This window comes from Hermetia illucens, chromosome 2 (assembly GCF_905115235.1).
Source record: "Hermetia illucens chromosome 2, iHerIll2.2.curated.20191125, whole genome shotgun sequence".
Classification (NCBI taxonomy): Eukaryota; Metazoa; Arthropoda; class Insecta; order Diptera; family Stratiomyidae; genus Hermetia; species Hermetia illucens.
The window spans coordinates 12,582,538-12,609,816 of record NC_051850.1 but is presented as its reverse complement, the minus strand read 5'-3'; the positions used below and the strand labels follow the sequence as shown (position 1 = coordinate 12,609,816).

The 27,279-nt window shown below is 43.8% G+C and overlaps 2 protein-coding genes across 6 annotated transcripts; one reads left to right on the top strand and one right to left on the bottom strand.

Annotated features, from left to right (window-relative positions):
• Nucleotides 1–695: 695 nt before the first annotated feature.
• On the bottom strand, nucleotides 696–14,611 carry LOC119648484 (ATP-dependent DNA helicase Q5). 3 transcript variants are annotated; one of them, XM_038050248.1, is made up of 8 exons: nucleotides 14,530–14,611; nucleotides 14,287–14,462; nucleotides 8,281–8,406; nucleotides 7,306–8,210; nucleotides 6,870–7,245; nucleotides 6,375–6,811; nucleotides 5,196–6,303; nucleotides 696–812 (listed from the first exon to the last, which is right to left on the bottom strand). In XM_038050248.1, the coding sequence occupies exons 3-8, from the start codon at nucleotides 8,378–8,380 to the stop codon at nucleotides 739–741; spliced, it is 3,000 nt and encodes a 999-aa protein (XP_037906176.1). In that variant the 5' UTR covers nucleotides 8,381–8,406; nucleotides 14,287–14,462; nucleotides 14,530–14,611; the 3' UTR covers nucleotides 696–738. The 3 variants fall into 3 exon arrangements, with proteins under 3 accessions (XP_037906176.1, XP_037906175.1, XP_037906177.1); XM_038050247.1 differs by having other exon boundaries at nucleotides 14,287–14,582; XM_038050249.1 differs by having other exon boundaries at nucleotides 8,281–8,403; nucleotides 14,287–14,582.
• LOC119648485 (exocyst complex component 1) lies at nucleotides 14,573–23,880 on the top strand. Of its 3 annotated transcripts, none has more exons than XM_038050250.1 (9): nucleotides 14,573–14,699; nucleotides 14,764–15,549; nucleotides 21,364–21,591; nucleotides 21,656–21,899; nucleotides 21,986–22,191; nucleotides 22,254–22,581; nucleotides 22,640–22,769; nucleotides 22,828–23,338; nucleotides 23,397–23,744. In XM_038050250.1, the coding sequence occupies exons 2-9, from the start codon at nucleotides 14,908–14,910 to the stop codon at nucleotides 23,742–23,744; spliced, it is 2,637 nt and encodes an 878-aa protein (XP_037906178.1). In that variant the 5' UTR covers nucleotides 14,573–14,699; nucleotides 14,764–14,907. The 3 variants fall into 3 exon arrangements, with proteins under 3 accessions (XP_037906178.1, XP_037906179.1, XP_037906180.1); XM_038050251.1 differs by having other exon boundaries at nucleotides 14,597–14,699; nucleotides 14,768–15,549; XM_038050252.1 differs by lacking the exon at nucleotides 14,573–14,699 and having other exon boundaries at nucleotides 14,908–15,549; nucleotides 23,397–23,880.
• The last annotated feature ends 3,399 nt before the right edge of the window (nucleotides 23,881–27,279 follow it).

The window sequence follows — 27,279 nt, the reverse complement described above, 5'->3', positions numbered from 1 at the left end:
GACTCCCATTTGGACTTCAAAATCTTCTGAGATTTTACCTGTGCAGCAATGAGCAGATTTGCAGACTTTCCCTTAACAGAATAATAATGTTATTCGCAAACGTAAGGTAAAATAATTCTTGTGACCTGTTCTCAATTAACGACAAATATGAGTAAATCATCCGATTCCAGCTGACTTCATTCCTTATCGGGGATTACAATTATTTTCAAGCCTTTATCTTCTTTGCAAATACTGGGCGATAATATTATCTAGGCGCCATTTGATGCTTTTATCGGGTATGATAATAACTAGCTCTATTAGCATTTGCTGCTGATAGTGTGCATTAAATTAGATAACCGGCGAATACTAGTTTTAATAAATGTGTTGCACCTCGATTGGAGTATGTGAAAACGGACATTGGGCAAATAGGCAGGCGGAAGGCTTTGTATTAGTTGACCTATGTGAAATACTAAATCATTTGGCGCAGTTTCCACCAAAAGTGGAATCAAGCTTGGCCTGACACTGTCATACTACGCCATCGGTTGCTTGCTTGCATTTTTGCATTCGAAAGTAAAGCTCCTCCTCCTACCTGCAAATACAAAAGCTGTTTGGAGATGACTGAGGCAAAGTAAGTTCCTCCCGCTGCGACTGAATGATCTGATGTGAGCGTGGGAGCTTTAGATATTCCCCCATCAAAACACAGCCTTATAACATTATTCGTATTTTATTAATGACTATATAAGTTATAAATAATAAAATTTAGACGCTCAATTCCACTTTAATCTTTTCATTACCAAATAGCTTGTGAACATGTGCCTTGACTGCAGTTTTATCTAAAATGAGAAATAAACCATTTGCAGAATTTAGTAACAAGTGAGAATATACTTCGTAGAATAATAATAAAAATAAATAATTAGACTTTAGAGAAACCTTATTAACGAAACTAACCGAAGTAACGTCTTTCTCTTCATTCAAAGCTTCAAATGATTGCGACATTGTCTTTATAAAGGGGGAGAAGTAGCCCTAGAGTGGCCATTGTAAAAACTTTAGATTTGCGGTATCTCCACAGAAAAAAAAATCGCAAAAGGCCAAATCAGGAAAGCGTACTAGCCAGCTCAAATCTCCTCTAAAGAGATAAGACGCAGGGGAAACCTTGCTTTGAAAAAGTTCATGACAATCCCTTGCTGTATGGGTTGCGGCTTCATCCTGTTGAAACCAGACGTCATTAAGTTCAAACTCATCCAATTCAGGCACGAAAAAATCCTAGATTATGGTCATGCAACGAGCTGAATTGACCGTAACGGCTCGGTTGTCTTCTTTAAAAATAAGGGCTGATGATCAAATTTCTTGAGAGGACACCCTGTCGGAATGCAAAAACCTCTCTGGGGTTTCTTATACTCCAATAGCGCATGTTTTGTTTATTGACACGTCTACTGAGGTAAAAATGTTGGTCAAGGTCTCCACGGGGAAGAGGAACTGGTTGATGGGCCAAGTGTTGGGTTGCTATCAAAAACCAGATCCCAGGATGCCATATTAATATAGGCACGATCCGTTGAGAACGTATTGAGCGGTCGTGCTTGTCATCCGTGAGGCGAGTCTTAAGCGTCATCGTCGCCATAAATATACATGTATTCGAGCCCGCATCTGTCGTCATACCCGCGAAAGTTCTCGGATACGGACCTGTTGTCAGATTCGCAAAAATTCACAGTATGTCTATCGTCATGTCTGCAAAAACTGTCTATTTTCCGTCCATCGTCATGTCTTATGTGCGCGACACGGGTTGAAACAGGCTGATGTTGTAGAGCCGGATGGGCCGAGCGCGTATTTGTGTTTGAGTCTCGAAGCGCAGGCAATCGATCCCGAACCCGGCTTGAAAATTTACCGCCGGATCTTCATGGTCAATTTCGCCAACTTTTTTTAGGTTTTTGGGATAGCTCTTCTCTCTAGGTCGTCTTCGGCCACTCATGATGGTCGTCTAATCTGAGAATCAACGGGAATTCAAAATTTCATTACTCTAAAAGTTAAGCTTGTGAAAAATCTCAAACGAGTGTCACGTTGCCTTTTTAAAATAAATTGGCAATAAAATAGAGCTCGTGGTCGCACTTGATTCGCTATTGATCTCTTCCGTTTGTGCCATATTTTCATTTCTATGCGGGTTGGCAAGGTTCTATGCTAGTCAGACTGGGAAATGTTGGAGGGTCGTTTTAGAGACTTCAATTGCCTGGGAAGATCGAAGGAGAGAATTCACCACGGATCATATTCTTTTCAATGCTCCGAATGCCTCTGAGGACTGTGGGGTATGACCTGTGGCGTACCTTTCCTCCTTGGTGTTTTACGGAGGTGCCCCTAACTTCAGCAGTTGCGAGCTCCTGAAAGGTGGTTGGAAGGTTCTGAAAACAGAAAGGGTGCGATTCGTGGTAGATCCTCGCCCTATCGATCGTGGTACACAAATCTCCAGTTTCCTCGCCCCACGCGCGGTGTCAAGTCCGTATTTTTTCATTTTTTCTCCATTTTCGAATTGCCTCCATGCCCGAATTGCTCTGGAATTTTTTGCATTTCCCTCGATTTTTATAAGTTTGATATCCTGCTGCAACTCCAAGAGATCATCCGTAAAACACATGACACTTTGGGCATCACGTGAGGAAAACTGAAGTGTCTAAAAGGGCCCCCTCCCCGAGCTTGGCTAGCACAACGGCATACAAAGACGGAACATCAGTGAAGGTGTATACGTAGGGTGTTGGCCGACCTTTCTTCTTTTGGGAATTTGGATGGTTATTCAACCCCCCAACATGGGGCTAAACGGGACGATGAAGACGGACATATGTCGAGACGGAGACGGACAGGCTGGCTGGGAGCCGGGTCCGCTCAAGTGAACCCGAGCAAAGCCACGAACCCTCAGACCGAGGGTACACTTCCCGATCTGTCTGGTATTTATTCACCCAAGAGGGGGCCGGGAGACGTAATACCTGAACCCCCTTTTTCCCAGTATTTAAGGTTCGGCTTACGTCACGGCTAAGCTTGTTTCTCATAGAAGTCCTGCATGAGAAATAATATTCGCCCACAGTCAAGCATCCCTCCTCCATGGAACGGACACCAGCCAATATATTGTTATCGCCAGTGCTGTCTTCCTTGTCTTTCCTCGCTAATCTAACAGCACGTACACCTATGCCATTTCCGGACAGAGTTATCTACATTTCGTTGTGAGGGCTAAATTACAACAGATCTGAAGGTTCGCTGTCTGTAGATAAGGTTCTTTTTGGCACCAAAATCCTGACTCATTCGAGTTCACAAGGAAACCTCGCCGTCTTGTTGGAACATGCTTAAACTTTGTTCACATACGATGCAGCTGATTAGCACTTAGTATCGCCAATTCAACAACGACCTAAGACAAGATGATCTATCGTGCGTCCTCTTTAATTTGGTCCTGGTAAAAGTCATCCGTGGTGCTGCATACGATGCAGCTGATTAGCATTTTGTACCGCCAGTTCAACGCGAATGTTGGCCAGCTGAGCCTTTGGGACGCTCACAAGGAACAAATCCGGGATTGATCGATTGAGCTTCGGAAGCAGATCCCAGCAGGTTCGTGAATCGTTTCAGAATTGAGGGAACGTGCAGAACATGCTGTTTATATTGGAATAACCACTTCGCGAGACGAAGCTAGTAGAGACTGTACAAAGAGAAATATGACCTGATCTAATGAGAGCTCTCTTGCTGATGCACATCTCCAAGGTGAGGGAATAACAAGGATGCGTAAATAGCTTCGGTAGTCAGCAGGCAATTCGCCTGCTCGGTGATTGGTTTCAGTTTTTACCATACACCACCATTCTTCCGAATTGGAATCGAACTAGTTTCAAGGAGTTATCCTCGAGATAACTATAGAAGAAGTCTCAAAAGCCTGCAATCCTGAAATACTGGAAATATCGGTAAATGGGGTATGGTTGTCAAAAGGGTTTTCAAGAACGGAGCATCCTGTGTTATGCGTGTACCGCACAAGAAACAGTGCGGACGATCTTCTGATATAAAAAATTGTGTGTTTTGAAAGATCTATGTCAATCTTGTCCGTTCCAACCCAATTGAAATACCCCACCCGTTGTTTGTCTTCTTACTTTTTAGGAATTAAAAAACCAAAGAATGACTGACGGTTTCGTCCGGGGCAGAGGCAACTCATCAGACGCTGCCTCACCTCTGCCCTGGGAGCAGCGTGACCGAAAGTGCCAACAGGTGGAATTCGCAACCTTGTCGTGTTTTTGCGATGATAAAAGGGAGCGTTTTTCCACCTGTTGGCACTTTCGATCACCCTACTCCCAGGGCAGAGGTGAGGCAGCGTCTGATGAGTTGCCTCTGCCCTGACATGTGTTTGTGTATAATCATTAAAAACAAATCTTTCCATGCGGTTTACAATGGATCTCTTAATTCATTTCCTCGTCCTTATTTTCCCTAGGAGCGTGTAGTTTTATAAGCTAAATTTTAAGAAATATTACTTGGTAAGGATCGCTCATATTAGTGTCGTTATTATATCCGCTACGAATCATTGGCCTATCAACCACTCATCCCCGGCAATATGAAGATTAGAAAGGAGGAAAAATACCTTAAGACATTGATGCACTAAGATGGTAACTTCCTCGGGAAGTGAGCATTAAGATAAGTGTATCGTGTGTCCCCTTTATTGTGAATGATACCAACACAGGGCAAAATTTCGTAGACAAGCAACCTACACTTCGGCATTCAAGTTTTTTTCTCCTTTTACGGTGTTACAGTATGATGTCGGCCCACAGCCTTTCAGTTTTCTCTCTACTCTTCTCGGTCGAGTTTCCCCATCTATTTTGGAAGTGTGGTTGTTTATCTTCCACCTTGTCTTTTAGCAGGCGCCAGGGAATTCTTCGCCGTCTAAGATGACAGGGTCCCAGGGCAATTCTCTCCCTAACGAGGGACTACACTATTGTATTCTGGAAATCTTTATAGTCCAGACCAAGAAACACCACAATAGCAGAATCTATATTAACAAGAGAGAAATGGTTTTTTTTTGTGAGAGACTTTATGAGGTCTAAGATGGACTTCCTAAAGATGGGCTCTAGAAACATTTTGCTCCTTTTCTTATTTTCATTTATGAACTGAACGTTGAAGGTGTTGAACAATTTCCACAGTTAGGAAGTATTGGGATATAATTCCAGACCAACCAAAATTTTTAAAAAAATCACACAATAATCAATACATACCCAAGCATTTCTCTTGAAACTTATGCGTAATATCCCTTGCCAGCGATTTGAAACGATCCTTGGATTTTATACTTCCGCTTTTGTAGTAAGGCATCAAGCACTTCACCACAAATGCGGCCAGCTCAGACTTATCTTCCTTTTCTCGTTTTACAGTCTCCTCGGAGGATGTTGATTCATGTTTGACTTTCTTTACTGGAGCACCTTCATTGTCACTACTTTTATCAGGCAATGGCCGCTTCGAAGAGGATGTTGATTCATGTTTGACTTTCTTTACTGGAGCGCCTTCACTATCACTACTTTTATCAGGCCATGGCCGCTTCGAACTGTGTTTAGGTTGCGGATCTTTCTCATTATGGAGTCCGTGTTTGTGAGGAGGTTGGACTTCATTAGTTTTACTGGATTCACCTCTGTTTTCGAGACTTTTATGGAGGAGGACTTTTGGAGGAGAGGTTGGTTTGGTTTCTGCATCTTCAGTTGATTTATTTTCGTTTTCGTTTGTTGTACTTTTGTCTGTAGTGTTTGAAGGAGACTTCTCAATGTGTTCCGCTTTTGGGGGCTCTTCCTTAATATTCGGTTTGGTTTCAGTTTCATGAGATTCTTCCTTTTTCTCGAATATGGGTGGCCGAATCCTGTAATACTCTGACTTCACGGGCGCATTAGATTCCGATGCAGCCGGGATTTTACTTTTATAAGTTTTTTTCTTTATCGATATTTCTTGTGGCTCAGTTTCCTTGCTGTCATCGATAGAATTAGTTTCTGTCTTTATAACCACCAATGGATCATTTTTACTCTCACCATCGCTACCATTATCTGAATCTGCTGGCTCTTGTTTGATACTAAATTCCATGCTCTCTGTAGGTGACTTTTCCTCCTCCTTTGGTGTCTTTGATTGTCCCAAACATTTAAAATATGAATTTATGGACGTTTGTACTTCCAGCTCTTTCTTGAAGCTTTTCTTTTTGGCGATTTGTTTAGGAACGGTTTGACTTTTTTCCTGGACTGGCGACATTCTGCTTGTTTCACTGATCTCGACTTTGACCGGGGGCTGATAGCTCTTGATAGCTTCACAAAGGACATTCTTCATAGAAGCCTGTTTTATATCAGATACCTGCAACGATACAAAGGACATAATTTCGTGTAGAATTTACTCTCATAAGATTGAGTCAAGTGGCAAAGTACCTTCTTCGCGATTGCCCTTTTATACAAGCTTAGGACCTTATTGCTTGTGAAACTCTCATACTCCAACTCCACAGCGATATTTTCATAGTCTTTATTCTTCAATCTGAGCTCACCAAACTCAGGCGAAGTGCACTTGGCAAGATTTATCCTTAGGGAGTCCAGAAACATTGTAAGGTAGCTCTCTCTTAGTGCTAGTGTTAATCCTGCCACTTTCACCGTTGTTGATTGAGCTGCCTTTACCTTTGACACCTTCTCAGCTAAAGCCAACTCTTTTTTATCCGGGTCGGTTTCTTCGTTTTTTGACCTTCTTAGGGCGAACTGCTGTTCGATAAGTAACTGCGACGCTTTCTTCCATTGTGCTTCAACATTCTCATTAGAATCCGAATCGTCGTCATTCTTGTATTCCTTGGCAGCCCTTCGTACCCCGGAACGACCACCTGAATATTCAAAAATTAAAACAAAAGATAAAGACAAAAATACCAAATTTCCATTTGCCTTCATATAAATCTCCATCGTCGAGTGACGAAATATCGTGATGACCGAAAATGCTTTGCATGGACAACTTTTTGAACATATCTATTGCCTTAGAAACTTGCTTCGGCGTTTTGCATACATCACAACGGTCCTTGCACGGTGGAGGAGGGTCACCGAAAAAATCCGAAAAACATTTATGACGACACTTAAATCCTTCGCAGTAGTCAATCACTTTGTCGAATTGCTTTTGAGCGAGCTTTGATTGTTCCATCCGTGTTTGCTGTTTTGCTTTATTCACGTCAGCCTGTAGCAGGAAGCTAATTGATTTCACATCGTCTCGACAGTAGTATATTCGACAAAAGGCTGGCAAGCCATCACGACCAGCTCGGCCAGATTCCTGCATTATAGATGTGTTTAGACTTCGGGAAATATTCGTAGGAGTTTCTTCCAAACTTACCTGATAATAGTTGGCAATATTTTGTGGAAGACTCCAATGAACCACAAAACGCACTGATGACTTATCCACACCCATTCCGAAACTTATCGTTGCACTTATCACAGGATATTTCCCTGACATCCAATCCTCCTGAACCTGTATTCTGTCCCCGGACTTCAATCCGGCATGATAGGCTACGGTTGGCATACCGAGCTTAGTAAGTCCATACGCCACACTTTCAACATCCTCTCTCTTTCGACAATATACAATCCCGCAAGGCTTTTCATCCCCAGTGTAGCTCATCAAGCAATTGTCTATATAGTCTTTTAAATGCATCATATCTCTCTGAATAGTATTTTTGAACACGACGTCATAGTACAGGTTCTTACGAAAACAGGGAGTCTTAAACTCGGAGACGGGTTTTCTAAACCTCAATTGTTCATAGATGTCCTCTACGACTTGTTTGGAAGCAGTGGCGGTGAGTGCAATCCAGGACACATTTGGGTACTTATCTCGAAGTGCACCAAGTTTTAGAAAGTCTGGTCGAAAGTCATGACCCCATTGGCTGACACAATGGGCTTCATCCACCACGATGTAAGCCAATTTCTTATATTTCACAAGCGAATCAATTAGATCTTTGCACGTTTCTGTGTTGGCTTGCTCAGGTGTGATGTAAAGGAATTTAATGGAAGGCCTAATGCTTTTTAAATCATTTAGAACTCGCTTTCGTTCTGCTGATCCCATTTTTGAATTGATCGAATCTGCTGAAATTTTCAGCTTGGTAAGGTGATCGATTTGATCCTTAATCAGAGCCAAGAGGGGAGAGAATACAATGGTAACTTTATTTTCTTGTAAAACACCGGGCAATTGGAAGCATAAGGATTTCCCTGAACCAGTTGGCATAGAAACATAAATATCCCGTTTACCTGGAACGAGTAGATGATGTTAGTTAGCAAAGTTAGTTAATTAAACTTGCGGGAACAAGGCTACTCTCACCTTCTAATGCTGCCTTTATAGCATTCAACTGTAAACTACTTTTGAATCTAGGGTGCCCAAAATGGGTCTTCAACTTTTCTAGTAGTTCAAAATCATCCATGATTACGTCCTATTGAAAAGTACCTGCTGAAAAATAAAAAAACCAAAAGTAAACTGCTGTTTCACGTGAGTATATGGGATAAATAAGTTATTTGATGTCTTTTTATTTGTTTGGGGATTTAGGGAGTCCTAAGTTCGCCATGTACCAATGACCGACTGGGGGGACCAATTGGCGAGAAACCTTCTCGTATTGCTTTAGATCCTCTTAAAAAATAGATGACCTCGGCCCTGGGGTCCAGTGTGACCGAAGTGGTGGCTAGATGTTATTTGTAAGGCGGTGTTGCCTCTTCCCCTGGATGAAATTGTAAGTCCCTTTGGAGTGGGGGTATGAGAATACCCTGAGACTATTTCGTGCTTGTAAAAGGCGAAAAAAGGGATAGAAATTTGAGGGCAAGCAATCTGCAAATTAGGAAATTCTATTGCTAACGAAACATCATCAGCACTTCGGATAGGAGCTGAGTACACGGTTACGACCTTTGGCTGTCGAAAATGTCTTATGATTGGCTTGTGGAATGCGGACAAGCTTCTCAACAATGGCATTAAGGGTCCTCGGAATGCTTGCATTATCCAATTCGAGCGAAAATTCCAACGACATAAGCTGGACATTTTGATCCCAAGCGAAGAGAGATGGTGGGTTCCTGAATTTTGCCTTTTGCGGCGCTGGGCTTTTGTACTCTGGAAAGCCAAATGGCCGTCGACTACAGTCGGTCCAATGGAGATTTTTTCAATATAGAAGAAGCTTCCTCGAAGTGACATTGTGATGGTGATGGGTGATATGACTGCTAAGATGGGCATTGGCGACACCTTGTTCAGACAGGTGATGAGGATGCATGATCTTGGTGACCGTAACGACAATGTTGAAAGGTTTGTGGACTTCTCTTTTCACCACCTCTTCATCGATGGCACAGGGCCTGCCACAAGGACAGGTGGATTTCGACTGACCAGCAATAAGTATCTAATCAGATCGTCCATACCACGAACAGCGGCAGATTTAGGAGTTGTCTTCTAAATGTGCGTAAAAAAAGCGGAGACATCAGCTTTGAAAGGAACATTATCTGATGGTTGTTTAACTTCGCCTGTGTCACAAACTTTAAACAACCCACCCGAGAATTTTGACTTAATCTCTAGTAGTTTCCGCTACGTCATAAAAGGATGTTACAAGGAGGTGAATCGATCGAAGCTTCCGCAAAAAAAGATATCCCCACTGTGCATCACATCACGAAAGGGTTGAGTGACGTTGAGGGGAGGCGTCTCATCTGCGATAATGAGCAGTTGAAGGGATGGAATGCACACTTCACCATGATCCCCAAATTACATAACATCCGGTGAAGTTCCATTTCTTATGGATGATGTAGAAAACTATCCTAACATGCGGACAGAGGCTGATCCTCAAAAGAAAAATCAAACTAACTTTTCCATCAACACCCTCAAACAGAATGAAGCCATCGGTTATGGCGGACTTCAGCAAAGGTTTTCTGAACAGCTCCTTGGTCTCTGCAGAGTTGTTGTAATCTCCCCCAATGAACGGAAAAAGGAGATGATCGATAATGCCGCTCGACGCATTAATAGCTCTAGATCTGCTTTTGTTGCCTTGTTCAAAATCTGGAAATACTGTTTTTTCGACACCAACAGCAAGCTGAGACTGTTCTGTACTAATGTTTCTTCTGTATTGCTATACGGGAAAGTTACCTTCACTATTAGTCAAAGCTCCGAGCCTCCCTTAACACTTGTCTACGATATGTTACCGAGGTATGCTAACTTGATACAATTCGAACGAAGAACTGTGGAAACTGCCGAAACTAACCAAATGGTTTCGAATATAAGCCGAGTGGGAGGGCTGTCGACTACTCTGGGGCAAGCTGAAGAGGAAAGGCTTATTAAGAAATGCGCGGCAGTTGTGACGCGCATGCGATCTGCGACGCTCCTCCAGAAAAACGTCAGCAAAGGGGTGAAAAACGGGCTAATGGAATTGGAAGAGCTCCTGAGTAAGAGAAAATCCGCGGGAAGCAGGAACAACCGCGCCTCCCGACTAGAACACTATGATTACCAAACGGATCGCAGATAGCCCACTGCAGAGCGAACTGGGGAAAAAATGAAAGAAGGAAAGGGCATCTGAAGGACACTTCACTTGGGGCTTAAAAGAAGAAGACGAAGAGGAACAAGAGGCAACAACACATGGCGTAATCAGAAAAAACCTCTGCCTAAAATTAAGGCGGACAGGAAAGACGGAGCACCAAAAGAAAAGGTGGGAAGACGAAGGAGGACTAGATCGCTAGGTCTACTTAGTAAGTCGAAGCAACGCTACAAGATCAAACCCGAAGATAGCGGAGCAGAAGTGTCTTCCATTCGTAAAACGAAGGGTGGTGAAGTCCTAATCAAACTAGGCCCGGGGACAACAAATAAAATTATGTTCTGTGAAGCGATCAAGGGGCTTCTGGGAGAGAAAGCTTCGGTTTCCAGCCTGGAAGCCACGTGTTCTCTGAAAATTCGAGACCTTGACTACCTCACAGAAAAGAACGAGTTAGAAGAGGCCACCAAACGCGAATGTCCGGAGGTAATCAATTCCCGGGCAGGCCTACACCGGATAGGTGTTGTTGCGCCAATGAAGATGAATCAATGCCCGGGGCGGGCCTAAACCGGATACGGGTTGTTGCGACGTCGATGATGATGATGATGAATCAATGCCCGGACTGGCATCACCTCTGCGAAATCCCGAGGTCAAAAACTCACTGTGGTGGAAGTTTCCGAGTAATACGCGAGGAAGCTTCTAAACAGCGGGAAAATCAGGATTGATTGGATAGTGTGTAGGATACGAATCCAGGCCGCGCCTACCAAACGTTACAGATGTTTGGATTATGGGCACACGTCTACAACATTTCGGGGACCTGACAGAAGGGCAACATGCCGTAAAAGCGGTTTGGCAGGCCATAAAGCGAACACCCGCAATGAAAGAAAATCTGCATCCTATGCAGGGACCGTTCCGCGTCTGATGAGAACGTTGCGGACACTGCAGATTCGGGGCGGTGTCTTCAGAGTAGAATTGGAAAGAGCTAGGGCGCGGTCAATATGATTCGCATGGTATAAATCAATATGTACCTGAGTGCAACGCTCACGAGTTGCTAGCGCAATCCGCTGCGGAGACCAAAGCTGATTTAGTACAAATCAGTGAGCAGTACCAAAACAAGGACACTGTTTCATGGTACCCTGGCATATCAGGTGCCAATGCCATATGGTTTCGGAACCCAGGGCGGACGGGACGGCTTTGTATGGATTCGGTGTTCAGGGATAAAGTTTTTCAGTGTTTATCTTACGCCGAATGGGACGATGCCGGATTTTGGACGCAGGATTGATGCTTTGGATGACGCTATCTTAGGCAGAGATGGGCGGATCCTGGTCGGGGGTGACTTCAATGCCAGGGCACTTGCATGGATCACGCCTCACACAGACTTCAGAGGTAAACAACGAGAACAGTAGTTCTAAACATCGGATTCACCCCAACGTTCCGGCGCCCAGGCTGCGAGGGAAGCATTCCAGACGTAACCTTCGCGTCGGAATCACTGGTGTCGTTGGTGAACGGGTGGCGACTTCTGGAAGACTTCTCGCCAAGCGACCATCAATACATTGTCTTCGAAGTTGTGGACATAAACTCTAGGTGTGCGCCACCCGGGCGCTCTTTCTGTGCATGGAACGTTGCGAAAGTGAACACCCGGCGGTTTGTCGAAACTCTTGGAACAGGTGACGCAGCGCTGGAGGGTACTCCTTGGGAGCGGTGGCGTTGCAGCCGACACTATCGTAAATTCAGTTATGAACCTGATGGCCTGCGGAAACCTATGGATTGGTGGTCGGTAGAAATCGCAGAGCTCCGGAAAGAGTATCACAGGCTCCGCCGCTTAACAAAACGTCTAAGCGACGACGAAGGAGGCATGTACCATAATGACGGAGTACAAAACAGCCAAAAGAAGACTCCGCAGCGCAATAAACAAGAGCAAAACTCGTTGCTGGCAGGATCTGGTCGACGAGGTGAATGGGGACAAGTCGGGGCTTGGTTACAAACTGGTAACCCGAAAAATCGGGGCTCTGCGGAAATCCTGTTCACTTAAAGCCGGGCAGATGAACCGCATTGTACGGACACTATTCCCTGCGCACCCCGTATGGGATGATGGCGTTGCCGCGGAGAGCGCAGAGGACTGTCCACTTTTCTCTATAAAAGAGCTGGAACAGGCAGTCCTCTCTATGAAAAGCAAGAAGGCGTCACGACTCGATGATATTCCAGCAGAGGTATACAAACTGCGCTGATCAGCAAAGGGATAAACGACCCCAAGTTGCCGTCTTAGTACCGCCCATTTTGTATGCTTGGCACTGCTGGAAAAGTGCACAAAAAACATTCTGAAGTAGATCAATATCATACGTCTAGCAAGCAATGGAGTTGTGGATGACGCCCATCACACTTTTTTTTCTTGTGGAAGGTGGGATGGGATTCATCAGCAGCTCTATTCAAACATAGGGGATCTCTCTCCAGACAACATTGTCGAGGAGATGCTGTGGAGTGCTGACAGGTATTGCCCATTAAGTTCGGATCCTTCTCGTTGCTAAGAAGATAGAGCTCGACCGGTGGAGGAGTCGGACGGCAAGGGGTTCCATGAACTGACAGTTGCCTTCCTCCTCTTCCCTCCCGTTGGTGAAAGGAATTCCCTGATTTGAAGGCTGAATTAATGTGATAAACGGTACGAACATCGGCCTAATGATGGCAACATATATCCACATTACCAGATGAGGCCTGAGTCCCCATGTCGAGGCAAAGGTTCGTCTGCACAGCCCATAAGCTGTGAGAGCTCGTCTCATCTTTAGTTTAGTTGGTAGTCCGACGATTTGTCGAGCCGGGAGTCCAATATTCTGTGCGTAAAAGCATTCACCAACCTTACCCCAAAAAAGGTGGTCCTAATTTAAAAGGGGTGACCGTAAGTTTTCGGGGTTGATTAGAGGGATTTCCCTTCTACCAACGACTCCTTATGTGCTCAGAGAAGGCTTTCGTCACTTACCTTTATTCTTTTTGTAAACCTAGTGACTGATGACCGATGATGTTGGGATCGATACGGTCTAGAGCAGCATCGTTCTTATTGTTGAATTCTACGGTTCTGAGTGCTATGCACCTCCCAAAGGCAACGAATGCCCTTTCCTGATTATGGAGACCAATCTATGTTAAATAAGTAGGGAAATTCGCTATAACCACGTCAGAAAAAATTGACATTTAAGACTGGTATGATCGATCTCAACGTTTAGATATTACAGGAAAAGCCCTTCCAATAACATTGATGACGGGCTAAAATAACGATGATTTTACTCAAAACTGTTTTTTCTTGGACCAAGCTACGACCACGATCCAGACGAATCAACCCCATTAAGGAACATAGCAAGGAAAAAACAATAGACACCCAGGGTGGGCACGATTTACCAAGTTCTAAGTGACCAACGGAAAACACCTAGGTATCAATAACTTGGTAAAGTATAAGCTTTTATAGACCTGCTATACTTTGGGTGTTCAAGATTCGCTTCTTTCTTTTTAAGGCTTATATCAAGAGTAGAATTTCTTGTAGACTCAATGAAAATATCGCAGATACCGTGAATCCGGTGTATCCTTTATTGCAACGGAGAAGATAGATAATCTTTATACCCACCATAGTCTGTGGAGTTGGTGGAGGTTCTATGGCCATCATAAAGTTAAGTTGAGACCAAGGAAGGTCTTGAAACCCTATCAATGTTGTTTATACCCACGGTAACCACATGCATCTGCTTCCTTTCCGAAGGTGACCCAAATGGAAACTCACTCCTTTCCCAGAGAATTTTTTTTAATACTCGTAGTTCGTGCCTTAGGGGCTAATATATAGTTGCCTACAGGAAACCACTTACAGAATTTGTTATCACCTTCAGCAACTCATCAGCGGAGCCAACAATCTACAGCTATACATTGAGCACTTCTCTGTTCTTGCAGGACGACATTTTTTCATACAGACAACTGGCAAATTGCAACATTTCTATCGCACTAAGGTTTTATTATCTTAACGCCCCGTAACGCAAATTCCGAGCTGAAATTGTTTATCTGGCAATCAATGGATATCTATGCTAAAAATGGAAAAAAATTCCGTGACCGACCATTCGGTTTACCCACACGCCGCAATTGCTTATCGAACGTAAACATTGGCGGCAAAATACGTCGAAATGACGTCCCAGTGACAGTGAGTCAGCTGATGAGCTTCCCTTCAGATATCAACTCGTCTGGGATGTCCATTTTCTGGGAAGGATGATATTGAAGTGATTTTCTGGTAAATAATCCTTGTAAATTTGTGTTCAGGGAAATACAGAAATACTAATTATTCCATATTTCAGGTAGTGTCCAACGCATATACAAACCTCGCTGCTGTGAATCAGATTTTTGAGGGCGGAAAGTGACGTTCCCCCGAGACAGGTAGAAGTTGTTGTTTTGATTCGTCTTGTCAAGGTTGCGGTGGGTGGTTGTTTTCCGTCGCCAGAATGCTGACAATTGGGGCTCTAGCGAACATCAAGCACATCCTGCAGAAGGAGCACTTCAACAACAACGACGAGAAAGTCCTGTCCGTCTGCACCGTCACTAAAACTCTGAAGAAGAAAAAACCCAGCTATCTATGCATTGCGTCCACCCCTGGGCCGCACAGTGTCATTTCAATATCCCAACTGAAGCAATACGAACGCGATGGAGAGTACAAAAGGAAGCGGAACTGGGCACTGGATGAGCTGAAGTTCGTCGATGGGAAAAGTGAGAGTTCCGAGACGCATGAGTTCGACGTGATGCTCGATAAGCTCTACAAATGGTACGCGATAAGTTTGCACGAAAGGCAGAACTTCCTTGTGGTTCTGCACAAGCAAGTGCAGAAGCATCTGAAGGGGCAGAAAATCGAGTTTAGGTCCATCCCGAATGCCTGGCTGCAGGATAAATCGCCTGAGAAGACGGTCGGGAAGATAGCGGAACAGGCTGCCGAGAATTCGGATGATGACAACGACTATGAAGACACGCAAGCTCTTACGGATAAAGAAATCTCGGACCTGACTTCGTTGGTATCTGAGTGCGACTTTGCAATTAAGGATGCGGAGTTGTTCATCGATAAGTTGGGGAAAAAATTGCACGAGTTGGACGGGGTGAGTATTTAGAGAGAAAATATTTTTGAGAACGTGCTTTCAAAAATTGTATAAAAACTAAAATTATTATCATATTGAAGCCCCACCTAATTGGATCGAGGGATCACCGCCTTAAGGCACGATTTAAGGGTGAAAAGACTAATATTTTTGATAGTTGCACTTGTCCATGGGTGTATTCTTCGATTTATACCGCTTCGAGTTCACGAATTTAGTGATTCTTTGTGGGACTGCTGTGTAACTACAAATCCCTGTAAGATTTCTGCTGGTTTCTAGTCGTCATAAAGAAGAGATAAAACTACCAATATTTCAGACGAAAATGTCATGGAAGTGTTTTCAGGAATATTCTGTTCTCAACCTCTGTGAGATTTCCTTAGATTCGCAAAAGCCGAAGTTTGTATACGGAGAAGCTTCTTATAGTCCAGCTGATTATGTTCCCGACGATTCCAACGACCGGTGTTGCATAATTTCCAAGCGGGACTATAAATCCCAGTCTCCTGGCTACCGGGGAAGTGCGTCCTGACTTACAGTGCCATGATTGCTTCATGGTTTTTCGTCCAGAAAACCTTCGTTTTTGTAGAGAAAATGAGTTACGTTTGTTGAGTCGAATCTTACTAAGTCTTGCAAAATCGCTGATACTTTCGTTGCTCTGATAGTAATCAAGCTGGCGCCACTTTCTGGCAGTCCTGATAGCCCACACATACCTCTTCAAGCAGCCCTTGTATGACTGTTTACGATTGTGGCAGATGTTGAATGCCCCTCTGCTTAGCTTGCTAAGGTTGAATACGCCTTTGTTTCGCTACGATGGCAATGTCCTTTTGTGCATTTCATCGGGCGCGGGACGCTAAAGACGATTTGGAATGTCTTTTCCAGAACTTTAAAATTTGACTTTAGTTGTTGCCAATGAGAGTTTGGCCCTGGTAAGTTTACCAAACTTCCTCAAGTCAATCTTTCTGGGGTCTTTGAAAGGGTTAGCAACCTCTACAGTGAGATTCAGACTGAAAAATAAACAGTGCAGGCAAAGAAGGCGAAGTTTCTCGGGAATGACGACATGGACGTAGCTACACCACCAAGTGTGGCGATATCTAAAGAAATCGGACGCAAGAAAGCGGGACTTTCGGTGGAAGGTGAGGACAAGCTGGTAACCCCGGTGAGATCCACACTGAACGCAGCAGACTTTTCAGTTAGCGGCGGTTTTCATATTGACTGCACTTATGGCTACAAACATAAGAGTTAGTCAAATCAACTTGCAGCATGCCAAAGTTGCTGGACTGTCCTTGTAAATTTCTAGTTCAAGAGCCATGGGTTTCTTCAAGTTAATCCAAATCACTTTTCGGATTATTTCTACACCAAAAGAATTCTAAATGCGTTGGAAAAACAATATCTTTTTTATTTCACAAAAATGAGAAAAAACTGTCTTGATTCATGACGCAGAGCAGACTGCGTTTTTTGCAAATTCGCTTTTAAATTTCATTAAGTAAGAGCGCGTGTGATCACCCCGGCGGTTGGAGCAGAAGAGAGATGCGAACTCCCTCACCGCTGGCTCTCCACTCTTGAGTTCTGGAAAAGCCGCGGAGAGCGGCATCCATCCGCTCGTATCAACCTGCTGCGCCACATCACTCCATCCCCAGATGAAACCTAGGAGGTTTTAGCGAGAGAACCCGGAACTGTGTTCTCCATCATACCGCAAAGCGAACGTGACGTTGTTTTGGGGCATACACGGGTTTCAGCCTGGATAAGGAGATCGCCTTTTTGTGTCCTCCGATCTCGAGCTCGAGAACACGGTACGGGCCTTCATATGGAGGCTGCAGCGGCTTCCGGACGGCATCTGTTCTGACCAGGACGTGCGTGCGGCTTCCGGACGGCTACTGTCCTGACCAGGACGTGCGTGCACGTGTCCAGTTCCTTGGGCGCACAGACAGGTGCGGACGAGTGTCGGGTGGGAGGTGTGGCTTCGATGCATCGAAGATTATCCCTAAGCAGACGCAGCAATCCCGACTCTGTGACACCCGATCTCTTGTGGAAGACCGGATCACTTGGGAGTCTTGTGTTCTCGTATACCAGCTCCGCGAGGCTGGCAGCAAATTCCTTGCAGCGGGTTGCTCGTAGGCCGAGTAAGACGAGAGGGAAGACTTGAGTCCAGGACGGATCGTCGCGTTCCATAATGGCGGCTTTCAGCGTCCGGTGCCAACGCTCTAGCATCCCATTGGATTGCGGGTGGTATGCAGTAGCCCGCTGGCGTTTGAATCCCAGGAGTTTGTCTCACTCTGAGGAAAGGGTGGACTCAAATTGCATTCCCTGGTTAGCCACTGCACTGCAGGGACGCCAAAGCAAGGGATCCACCCTCAACAGAGGGCTTCGGTACAAGATTGCACCGTAATGTCCTTACTGTCGATGATTGAGAGGCAATACCTATACCCGTGCGAGTCTCGCAAAGGCCTTACTATGTCGAGGTGTGTTGTGTGGAACCGCTTGGTAGTACGGGGGAATGAGCCCACTTCTTTCCTTACATACCTGGCGACTTTACAGGGCCAGAAATATTTTTCGGTGACTAGCCGATTTGTTGTCCTGATGCCTGGATGCGCTAAGTCTTGAACCGCGTAGAACACTTCCTTGCGAAAGGTGGCCGGAATGTATGGCCGGGGTCCCTTTTCCGAGTCTTCGGTGATAGGGTTAACTCCAAGGCGAATGCGACAGTTTGCGAGATGATGCGCAAAGTCGTGGATGAGCGGAATTGGTTATCGGTCTGGAACAGTCTGTGCATTTAGCCTTCTATAATCCCCACAGGGTCGCCATTCGCCATTTGTCTTGGGGAAGACCAACAGCTGTTGGAAGGTCTGCAGATACCCTGTTGAACAAGTTGCTCAAATTCTTTCCGCGCAATAGCCAGCTTCTGGGGTGGTAAAGGACGCACCTTCGAGAAGATAGGTGAACCAGTGTTGTTAATGTGAGAGTTAATGCGAGAGTCAGTAATGTCCTCTAAAAGTACGGAAAGATTGTTATTTGGGTGAGATGCAATTTGGCCCAACGAATTAAGAATGGTCGTGGGATTTATAAGGGGCTTGTTCTGCAAGTGACAAGAAGTCTGCGCCTAAAATGGGGAAGCTGACATCCGCCAGGATGAATCGCCACGGAAATGTCCTACGCAAGCCAAGACTCACGTCCACTTGCCTGTTGTTGATGTGTGTTGATTCGAGAGGAATTTGGCGCCGCTAGTTTCAAGGGTTGAGGGAATAGTCGATGGTGCTGGGGTACGGGAAGAACCGAAACCTCCGCACCAGTATCTACGAGATAACTACGCCTGCTGAGAGGGTCATAAATTGTTAGGCGACGTAACGCTGTGTTCTGGGTGGCCGTCGCCAGGACCCCCCGCGGATCTAGTTTTTTGAGGTAGGCACGAATTTTCATGGGAGCGTACATCTGATAGCTTTTTCGCCGAATCTGCGATGGTAACAACAAATGCTTCGGTCCGTAGGTTGTCCTGATGACCTACTACCCGATCGCCGCTATAGTTGGACGCATGCACTTTATCGGCCGCAGCTGCCAGCGCCTCCAAAGAAATTTTGTCGCGTCCGCCGTGATCCCGGACACCTGGAATTGCGCCTCCAGATGGACAAACCACAGCTCCGGATAGGGTCGCCAAAAGGGAGGGACGCGCACAGCGAGGGCGGTCACCTGAGGGTCTGATAGGCCTGACGCGTCTTTATTGTCAATCGACCTCACAAGCTAAGTTTACGACCCGAGTTTTGTCGAAGACGCGGCTGTACCGAATTCTAAAAGGCCCTACTTTGACTACGGCAGACCGCACCCACAAATCCCCCTACGACAGGAAAAAAAAAACACCACCGACGCACCCAGAAAAATTCGGCAAAAGTGCGGAAATCCAACGATGAATTCTTACAAAGAGTATCGATGCCGTCATCTGCGGCGTTTGAACAATTATTATTAATTTGGATAATTATGTTCATAAAATTTAATATTGTCACAAAAAAAAATTTTTCTTTGTCGCCGGCTCCGGCTCCCTGCTTTCGCTTCTTAGCGGCTGGTAAACGAACTGCTGCTGTTTTCCTAACAGCACGCCATGTAGACTGCGCTGCACTGAGGACCTATTTCATACGTCTGCTGTGTGACTGCAGGTCGAGAACGGTGGAGCTCTCGCACTCAGGCTCCGTCTGCTGGGCTGCACCTCGAATGCGAATTCGGCAGCACGGTTCTGCCTGGGTGCTGATAGGGGACGTCCTCGGTGGAATATAACTACCCGCGTCCACGAAATTAGCGCTGTGTTCTGGGTCCCTCTGTGGCACGGATTAGCCACCATACGCCGTCTTCGCAACAAGCGGCACACAAAGAAAATAGCCCAAAACTGGCTCTGCGAGGATGTTGGTTGTCGCCCAAGTCTTGGTTGCTCTGGCCCACTCTACCTGTGCACACTGGGCCTATTAGCTCGCGATGTGATGACTGAACGAAATGTTTTCACACAATTTCCGACGCAGCGAAACGCAAGACTCGTTTTCGGGTGAGAAAGCGACAACAATGAATCGAGATGAATGTGCTACGCACACCGGACTGGAGACCGAGATTTTGGGAATAAACTGCAATCCTTTCCTTGTTTTCAGAGAATTTGCAGGCAATGCGGGCAATGTGCCGTTCGAGATCACTTCAAATACGCGCCTGGAAGTTCACCTGTTCCTATGGTATTTCTCCGTTCAAACAAACTATGAGAGTCCGCTATTACTGTCGGTAACGAAACAATGCAAGCATGCAATGCAACTTCTCATGTCTCGAGCTGAACCTGTGCTGGTTCATCGATAAACGCCGCTAACGTTGCAACGGCTGGGGATTTTCTTTAAATGAAATTCCGAGTCCGGGGCCGTTGCTGCGAAAACGCCTACTGCTTGTTGCGGAATAACTGGTGGGAATGCTTGATTTCCTTTTTATTAGTGCAACAATCGATTTTTTTAAAGACCCGTTTGCAACCAACCAACGGAATTTTCAAAGCTGGTTTTCCCCTCTTGTGGCTAGTTCGAATATGCCACGGAGAGCGCCGGCGGCGTCATCTATCCGTTCGCATTAACAACATTCGAAATTTATTATATACCCTGCTGCGCCACAAATTCAAGGGCAGCGTATTTAGCTTTTCGCGTGGACTTTCCCTTTATCTGATTGTAATCCGATGAAAAACATTTGGACTTTCATGGTCCGCCCCATCAAGGTTAATAAGAAACCAGACGGGTCCATCCCATACCATCGAATACGCGTCTTTCGAAATACCTCCATGGTGGTGGTAACTTCACATCGATCGCGAATGTCCTTATTTCGGACATGATCATAGCCTGCTACGCCACTGACTCAACGGAACATCTTCCTCCCCATTACCACGAGGCGTCGTTCATTATCTTTGTAGCCAGTCAGAACTCGGAACGATAGAGGATGACAGTATGCATAACACTGCGTTTTTTCTTAGTGTGTGATCTATCCACTGGCGCTTCCACCTTCTAATTAATCCGTTTACTGGTATCTGGCCCGTACACTGATTCTAGATTATTACTGGTCATAGTACCCCGATGGTATATAATCAGTGATCTTCCCCATTTATCTTATTAATTATTAGGTTTTGATATATAACGCGATTTCTCACGATTCATTACGATCTTCTCGCTCAGGATTTTCCTGTTAATTCTCCTTTTTTCTGAAAACTCATCCACATTCTATTTGTGTGATCTTCTTGGCTGTCCCTGAAATTCTAGCCTCTTTTAACTATTTTGTCGAATAATTTCCAACAATTTAAGATTATCAGAAGTTTGTATTCCAATTTAGGCCAATATTCAAAGCGTTCTTACCTCTGAACAACAAGTAAAATCACTGATGGACCAAATCGAGAAGGCCATCAACGAAGCAGAAAAATTCGAAACTCGTCTCGATTCATACGACGAAATCTTAGGTCACGTTCGAGAAACAATGGAAAAAATGGGAGGCAAAAATCAGATGATTGAAATTGTAAATAACAACAACATCAAACTAATGAATGAATTGAATAAAGTTATAGTAAGTATTGCAGTGATCGCCTTTGAGATAAGTTAGTAGTGTTAACTGTTGGTCTTTCATTCAGACCCAATTGGACCTTCCTTATGCGCATCAAGTAGCACTGTCGGAACCCGATTTAAAAACTCAAGCTGGTCGTGAGGCTGCAATTGCTGCAGGTAAAAGTCTACAAAATGCCATGAACGCAGATATAGATCCTCCCTTGTTGCGTCTCACGGCGGTTCAAGATCAACGCAAACGTTTCGAGAAGTGGAAGGCGAAATTCTCATTGACGATAAGTCGTTATATGAATAACTTATTCATTCATTTAGGTAGGCTAACGCTTATAGCGTCATAGGATAATAAGAGCTTTGTTAGCGTAATATGACAATATGATGGCTCATAAATTTCCCTCTAGGCAATGATATGGCTGAAAACGTTCCGCCGACTGTGGACTTGACCCTCCAAAAGCATTCGGCTGTACACAAAGAGCTAGCGGGCTACACGGAACTAATGCATTGGACAAAGGCAATGGATCGAAAAACATATGACGGACTTGCAAAAGTCTATACCAGTTCCCTTAATAAAATTTATGAACGGGATATTAGGAACTTTTTCAGTCAAGTACGTTGGAAATTTAGTCCTTTAAGATTGACCTGCATTGATCTCATTTGGTAATCTGATAGGCGCGGATTATGATTACATCGAAATTCCGAGGTTCGCGAGAGGATCTGAATACGTCAGGAGCGAAAGCAAAACAAAGTGCTAACGTTCCTTACGGCATGTTAGGAGTGAATAAAGAGCTGTGGAGTCATGGGGTTGAACCATCAGAGCGTGAGAAGTTTGATGCTATTCTAGAGAAGGTTCTGGCCGAGCTTGAACCGGTTGCGCTAGCGGAGCAAACGTTTTGTATTCAATTCTTCCAACTTGATGTGTTGAGCCCAACTACGAAGAACACACAAACTACATTAGATGCTCTGGAGAAAGAGCAAGATAGGACGGAAGCGGATAACAGTGAGTAGATTTTAAGCAATTAAATTTATAGGGATAATAACTGTTGGTCTGTTTGCAGTAACCTTTCCACAAAAGAGGATTGATCGTCAAATCAACGAAGAAGTCCGAAAAATGATGATGGCTCTTTTTGGTTGCCTGGAACCTGAGCTGAATAGCTTCATACAGAGTTTCGAGAAACTCGACAGTTTGTAATTTAGGCGTAGAACTCTCTGAGTACATTTAATAATAACTTCAAAATCGTTTCAGTTATTCACTTTATGTCCTAGTACGTCTGACCCAGCACGTTATGTCAGCTCAAGATACCCATTCATTCCTCAGTATGACCTTCGCATCAGCTCTGGTGCACGTGAAACGCAGTTTCGATCGTTTTATGCAACAACAGTTGCAATCTATACGAGACTCTAAAGTGCCTAAGCGTTCAAAATGTGGTATTTTGCCGTACGTTGAAAATTTCGAAGAGTTCGCCATGACCGCCGAGGAAATCTTCAAGAAATCTGACCGAAGGACAGATATTGACAAGTGGTACATTCAACTGGTGAATACAATATTCGAATATATTCCAATTCATTCCGGAGAACACCAGAAGACGCCAAGTCAGGTTATCAAGATGGAAAATTACCATCATATGTACTCGTTGTTGGCTCAGATCAAAGTTCCAGCGTTGGAACCTTTGAAAAAAGAAGCCAAGGTCCGGTATAATGATGCTCTCAAGGCGTATGTCATAAAATATTTCGGTCGCCCACTGGAGAAACTCAACGTAAGTAGATTTCAGTCCGTCTAGTCATCCTCCCTCATTTGATCGTCATTTATTTCAGTTGTTCTTCGAGGGAGTTCAACAAAAAGTCTCACAAGGTGTTAAGGAGACTGAGATTAGCTATCAGATGGCATATTCAAAACAGGAGCTTCGCAAGGTTATTAATCAATATCCAGCACGAGAAGTCAAGAAAGGTTTAGAGAATTTATACAAAAAGGTCGAAAAACATCTTTGCGAGGAGGAGAATCTGCTGCAAGTTGTTTGGCACGCGATGCAGGAGGAATTCATAGCGCAGTATAACTTTTTAGAGGAGAGGATACAGAAGTGTTACGCAGGAGCGATGATTACATTAGAGTTTACAATTCACGACATATTAACCTTTTTCTCAGATATTGCTCGATCACATTAGATATGTGTAGGCAAATTAAAGTGAGAGCGTATTAAGACAGATGCAATGGTGTTGTTCTTTAGGAACGGTCATGGCGGTCAATTTTATGTTATATTTATGAACTTATTATAATTATTATTAATAAATATAATTTCTACTCACAGTGCTTGTGTTTTTATTCTTTAGTTTGAACTTTTTGAACACAAATTGGTGGGTACTTTTTCTCTTGGTAATTTTTTGTGTCCTCATTTGCCTGATGACTTGAAAAATTGTCATAACTGATCCATCAAAAAAGTTTTGCGTTCTTGAATTTGTTTCCACTAGTTTATCGAGAAAAGATAAATTTCTTGGCAAATCGAAGGGAGCGCCGATGTTCTATATTGAAAACACATTTCATCAGTACATTCATTCATGCCAACGGTAAGAGGTGACCGCTGTTCATCTAAGGTACCCACGGTGGGTTCTGTGATTAAGGCTCCTCAATCAAAAGCGACACCGAAGTCGTCCAATATATCGAGCGACTTTTTTGGAATGTCATAGCTGGGTTTGATGTATACCTCTTACTATCTGGATGGAACAAAAAAAGTTCAGAAGGCCACTTTTTCGAGTCCATTAAGAACTTTCGAAAAAATCGTTCTGTGTCATCTCCGGCTCGACCAGAGGCGCTACCAATTTAAAAGTATACTGATAGAAAGAGTTGAGTCTGAATTCCTTATGATGTAGCCCATTCTCAGCATGAATATTCCGGTTGACTATCGTCAAACATGAGGGATATTACAAAAATAGGAAAAGTGGCGAAAAATGACGATGTAGGATCGTCAGCATTTCTACAGCTGCACTAAAGTTTTCTGTCAATACAGGCTTCAATGTTTCTGTGCTAACAATGCTCCGGACCTTGGGGAGGTTTTTTAGACACATAACTGGAAGCTGGTACAGTGACGATGCCATCTATTCGGGCCTTAACTGTCATAAGGCATGATAAATATTTTGTTTGAGGATCTGTGTTGGCTTCTAGGGGGTCATCCTGTGTGACCCATTTTTTTCGTTTTTTTTTAAGAATTTTTTTTTGTGAAGAACTGAATAAAGGTACAAATGCGAATTTTTCGCCATATATTTAATAATACCTTGAGCATGCGTAGTAATTTCCAGCCCGATAGCATAGTTCATTATTGAAATACAGAGCAACTTATACACTCATCTCCAAAAAAGGTGTTTTGCTGCTGCCACGCTAGAGGCCGCTGTGATCATCTTAAAGAAAAAATGTAAACGGCATTTTGACGTGCAGACATAACCACAGTCTGCAAATTAGGATTATTAAAAAATATTAAAACGTACATTTTCTGTGCCATTTTAAACTTTTTTTTGTGAACTTTGGTGTTTTTTCAAGGCTTCTTTAATAAATAATAAAAAAAAAACTACTGAATGAATCGCAATTATTCTAGTTTGCGCTCCGTAGAAATATGTTCTCAATAAGTCTTGAAAATTTCAAGGAATTTCGTTGGGTAGATTTTGGGCTATGGTGGCAGCAGATTTTCAACATGCAGTTTCGAGAAAAACGCGTTTAAAAAGTAGAATGTGATTTTTAACCATAAAATCTTAACTGACCGTTAATCTGCTATACCTAGTCCATAAACCTTAGGCTTCTTGAAGAAACACAAGTAAATCCTTGTCTTCAATTTTTCTGATTTTAGCGAAGCCATTCGAACGTCATTGGGACCGATAAATACGCGCTTTATTACGGCGATCAACATAAACCTGGCATGTGACATTTTACCTGTTTAACATTGTAATTTCCGAACGACTCCGAATATCAAAAAATTACTTTACCTATATATTCTACAGTATAACTAGATACAATTGATGTTAAAAAAATCGATTCCCCGGATCCGACACACGGGATGACACCTTTAATTCCGGCTCGGTAGGGCAGAGGAGAAAGAGCATCTGAGTTGCCTCTGCATTGCGACAAAACCGACAGCTCTCTTCTAAATTCAACAAGTCGGGAAACTGGAGGCTCGGCGCCTTAGGTTTTGTGTTTATCTTATCACTATGCATGTTTTCCATTCGTACATAAATTTGTAGCTAAGAATACAAAATTTTCCACAATATTTTACTAAACTTTAAGATACAGATATCTGCATCTATATCAACGCCATAAATACGGTTTTCATCCTAAATGAAGAAACATTAACTAGAAGCACGTACGTAAAATAAAAACCGCCGGTAACCAGGTTCACACATGACTAATATATTGGTTACTACCCGCACGTGCCTCTCTCGAGTAATTGCCACTGATATGCAAATATCATAACTAAAAAAGGCCACAAAAGGAAACTAAAATGTCCCCATGGACCCCGCCGTTCATATAAGTTCACACACGTCATGCACGTCTTAGGGTGGAATAAATTTACCTGAAATGCGAAACTTTGTTAATAATAGTTGGATTACCTTCAATCTTTCCAGAATTATGTCCTATATTATCGCCTATGCTGCTGTCAAATTCTGTATTCTAGCATGAATTTAAGGGGGTCTTCCGGTTGAATAAATTCTGAAAACGCGAGCGGTTTCACTTTTTGGGGCACACATTTTGGGCCCTATCTCCCCTATGTTTTACCCAATGTCGGAAAAGAGACCAGTTTCGCAAAGTACCATTTGAGCCCTTTCATTTGATGCCCCACACGATCATATTCTGTGAAAAAAGTCCCCCTTCAAACTAAACACAACAAGGGGCACACAAACCACATGTTCTCACCAAATTTCGTGACAATCGGTTTAGTAACGGAGTAAATCGGATGTGACAGATTGACAGACGGACAGACAGACATTGAACCGATTTTAATAAGGTTTTGTTTCACACAAAATATTAAAAAGTGGGCATCTGCCCAAAATAATTGCTCAGAGGTGGCGAGGAGGCAGACACCAGCAACTGTCGATTGAGTCGACATCAATTGTCCAAAGGATAATTTTCAAGTGGTGATATCGGGAAACGTTATATTTACAGTGACTTGTTGGTCGTGTTGCTGTAGCTGAATGCACTGAGGTTAGTAGGGCGATCAGACCTCAAACCGCATGGGACTCATTTCAACTGGCTTCGGTCACGAAGCCTCTTAATTGCCCCCCTGTGCACTTTATACCCCTTAGTTGCGGTAAAAGTTTAAGGTAGGTCCCGCATCCAGTGGTATTAATGCTAAGCCTGCACTCTGTAAAACCAGTATAGTTGCATCAGTTACCGCGGAGCTCAAGTAGTCAAGTAGTCCTCAAGTCAATCCCAGCGAGTACTCACGCCCGCATACTAAATTGTGGGGATATCTCATCCCCTCAAATAAAATATTTGTTTGGATTTAGGCCAGTTAAGGTGTAAATCGATGGTGTCGTCCTTTGTTTTGATTCATACTCACGTCAGCGTTTTTTTTCTATCACCATAGTAAAGTTTGAATTTTCAACTATTCTCCCGGTGGTAAGAGGATATGTTGGAGGAAGGGGGAAATTGGGGAATTTGACCTCAAAGAGAGGACTATTTTGATATCATAACGAAAGAATTTAATTTTGAATTATA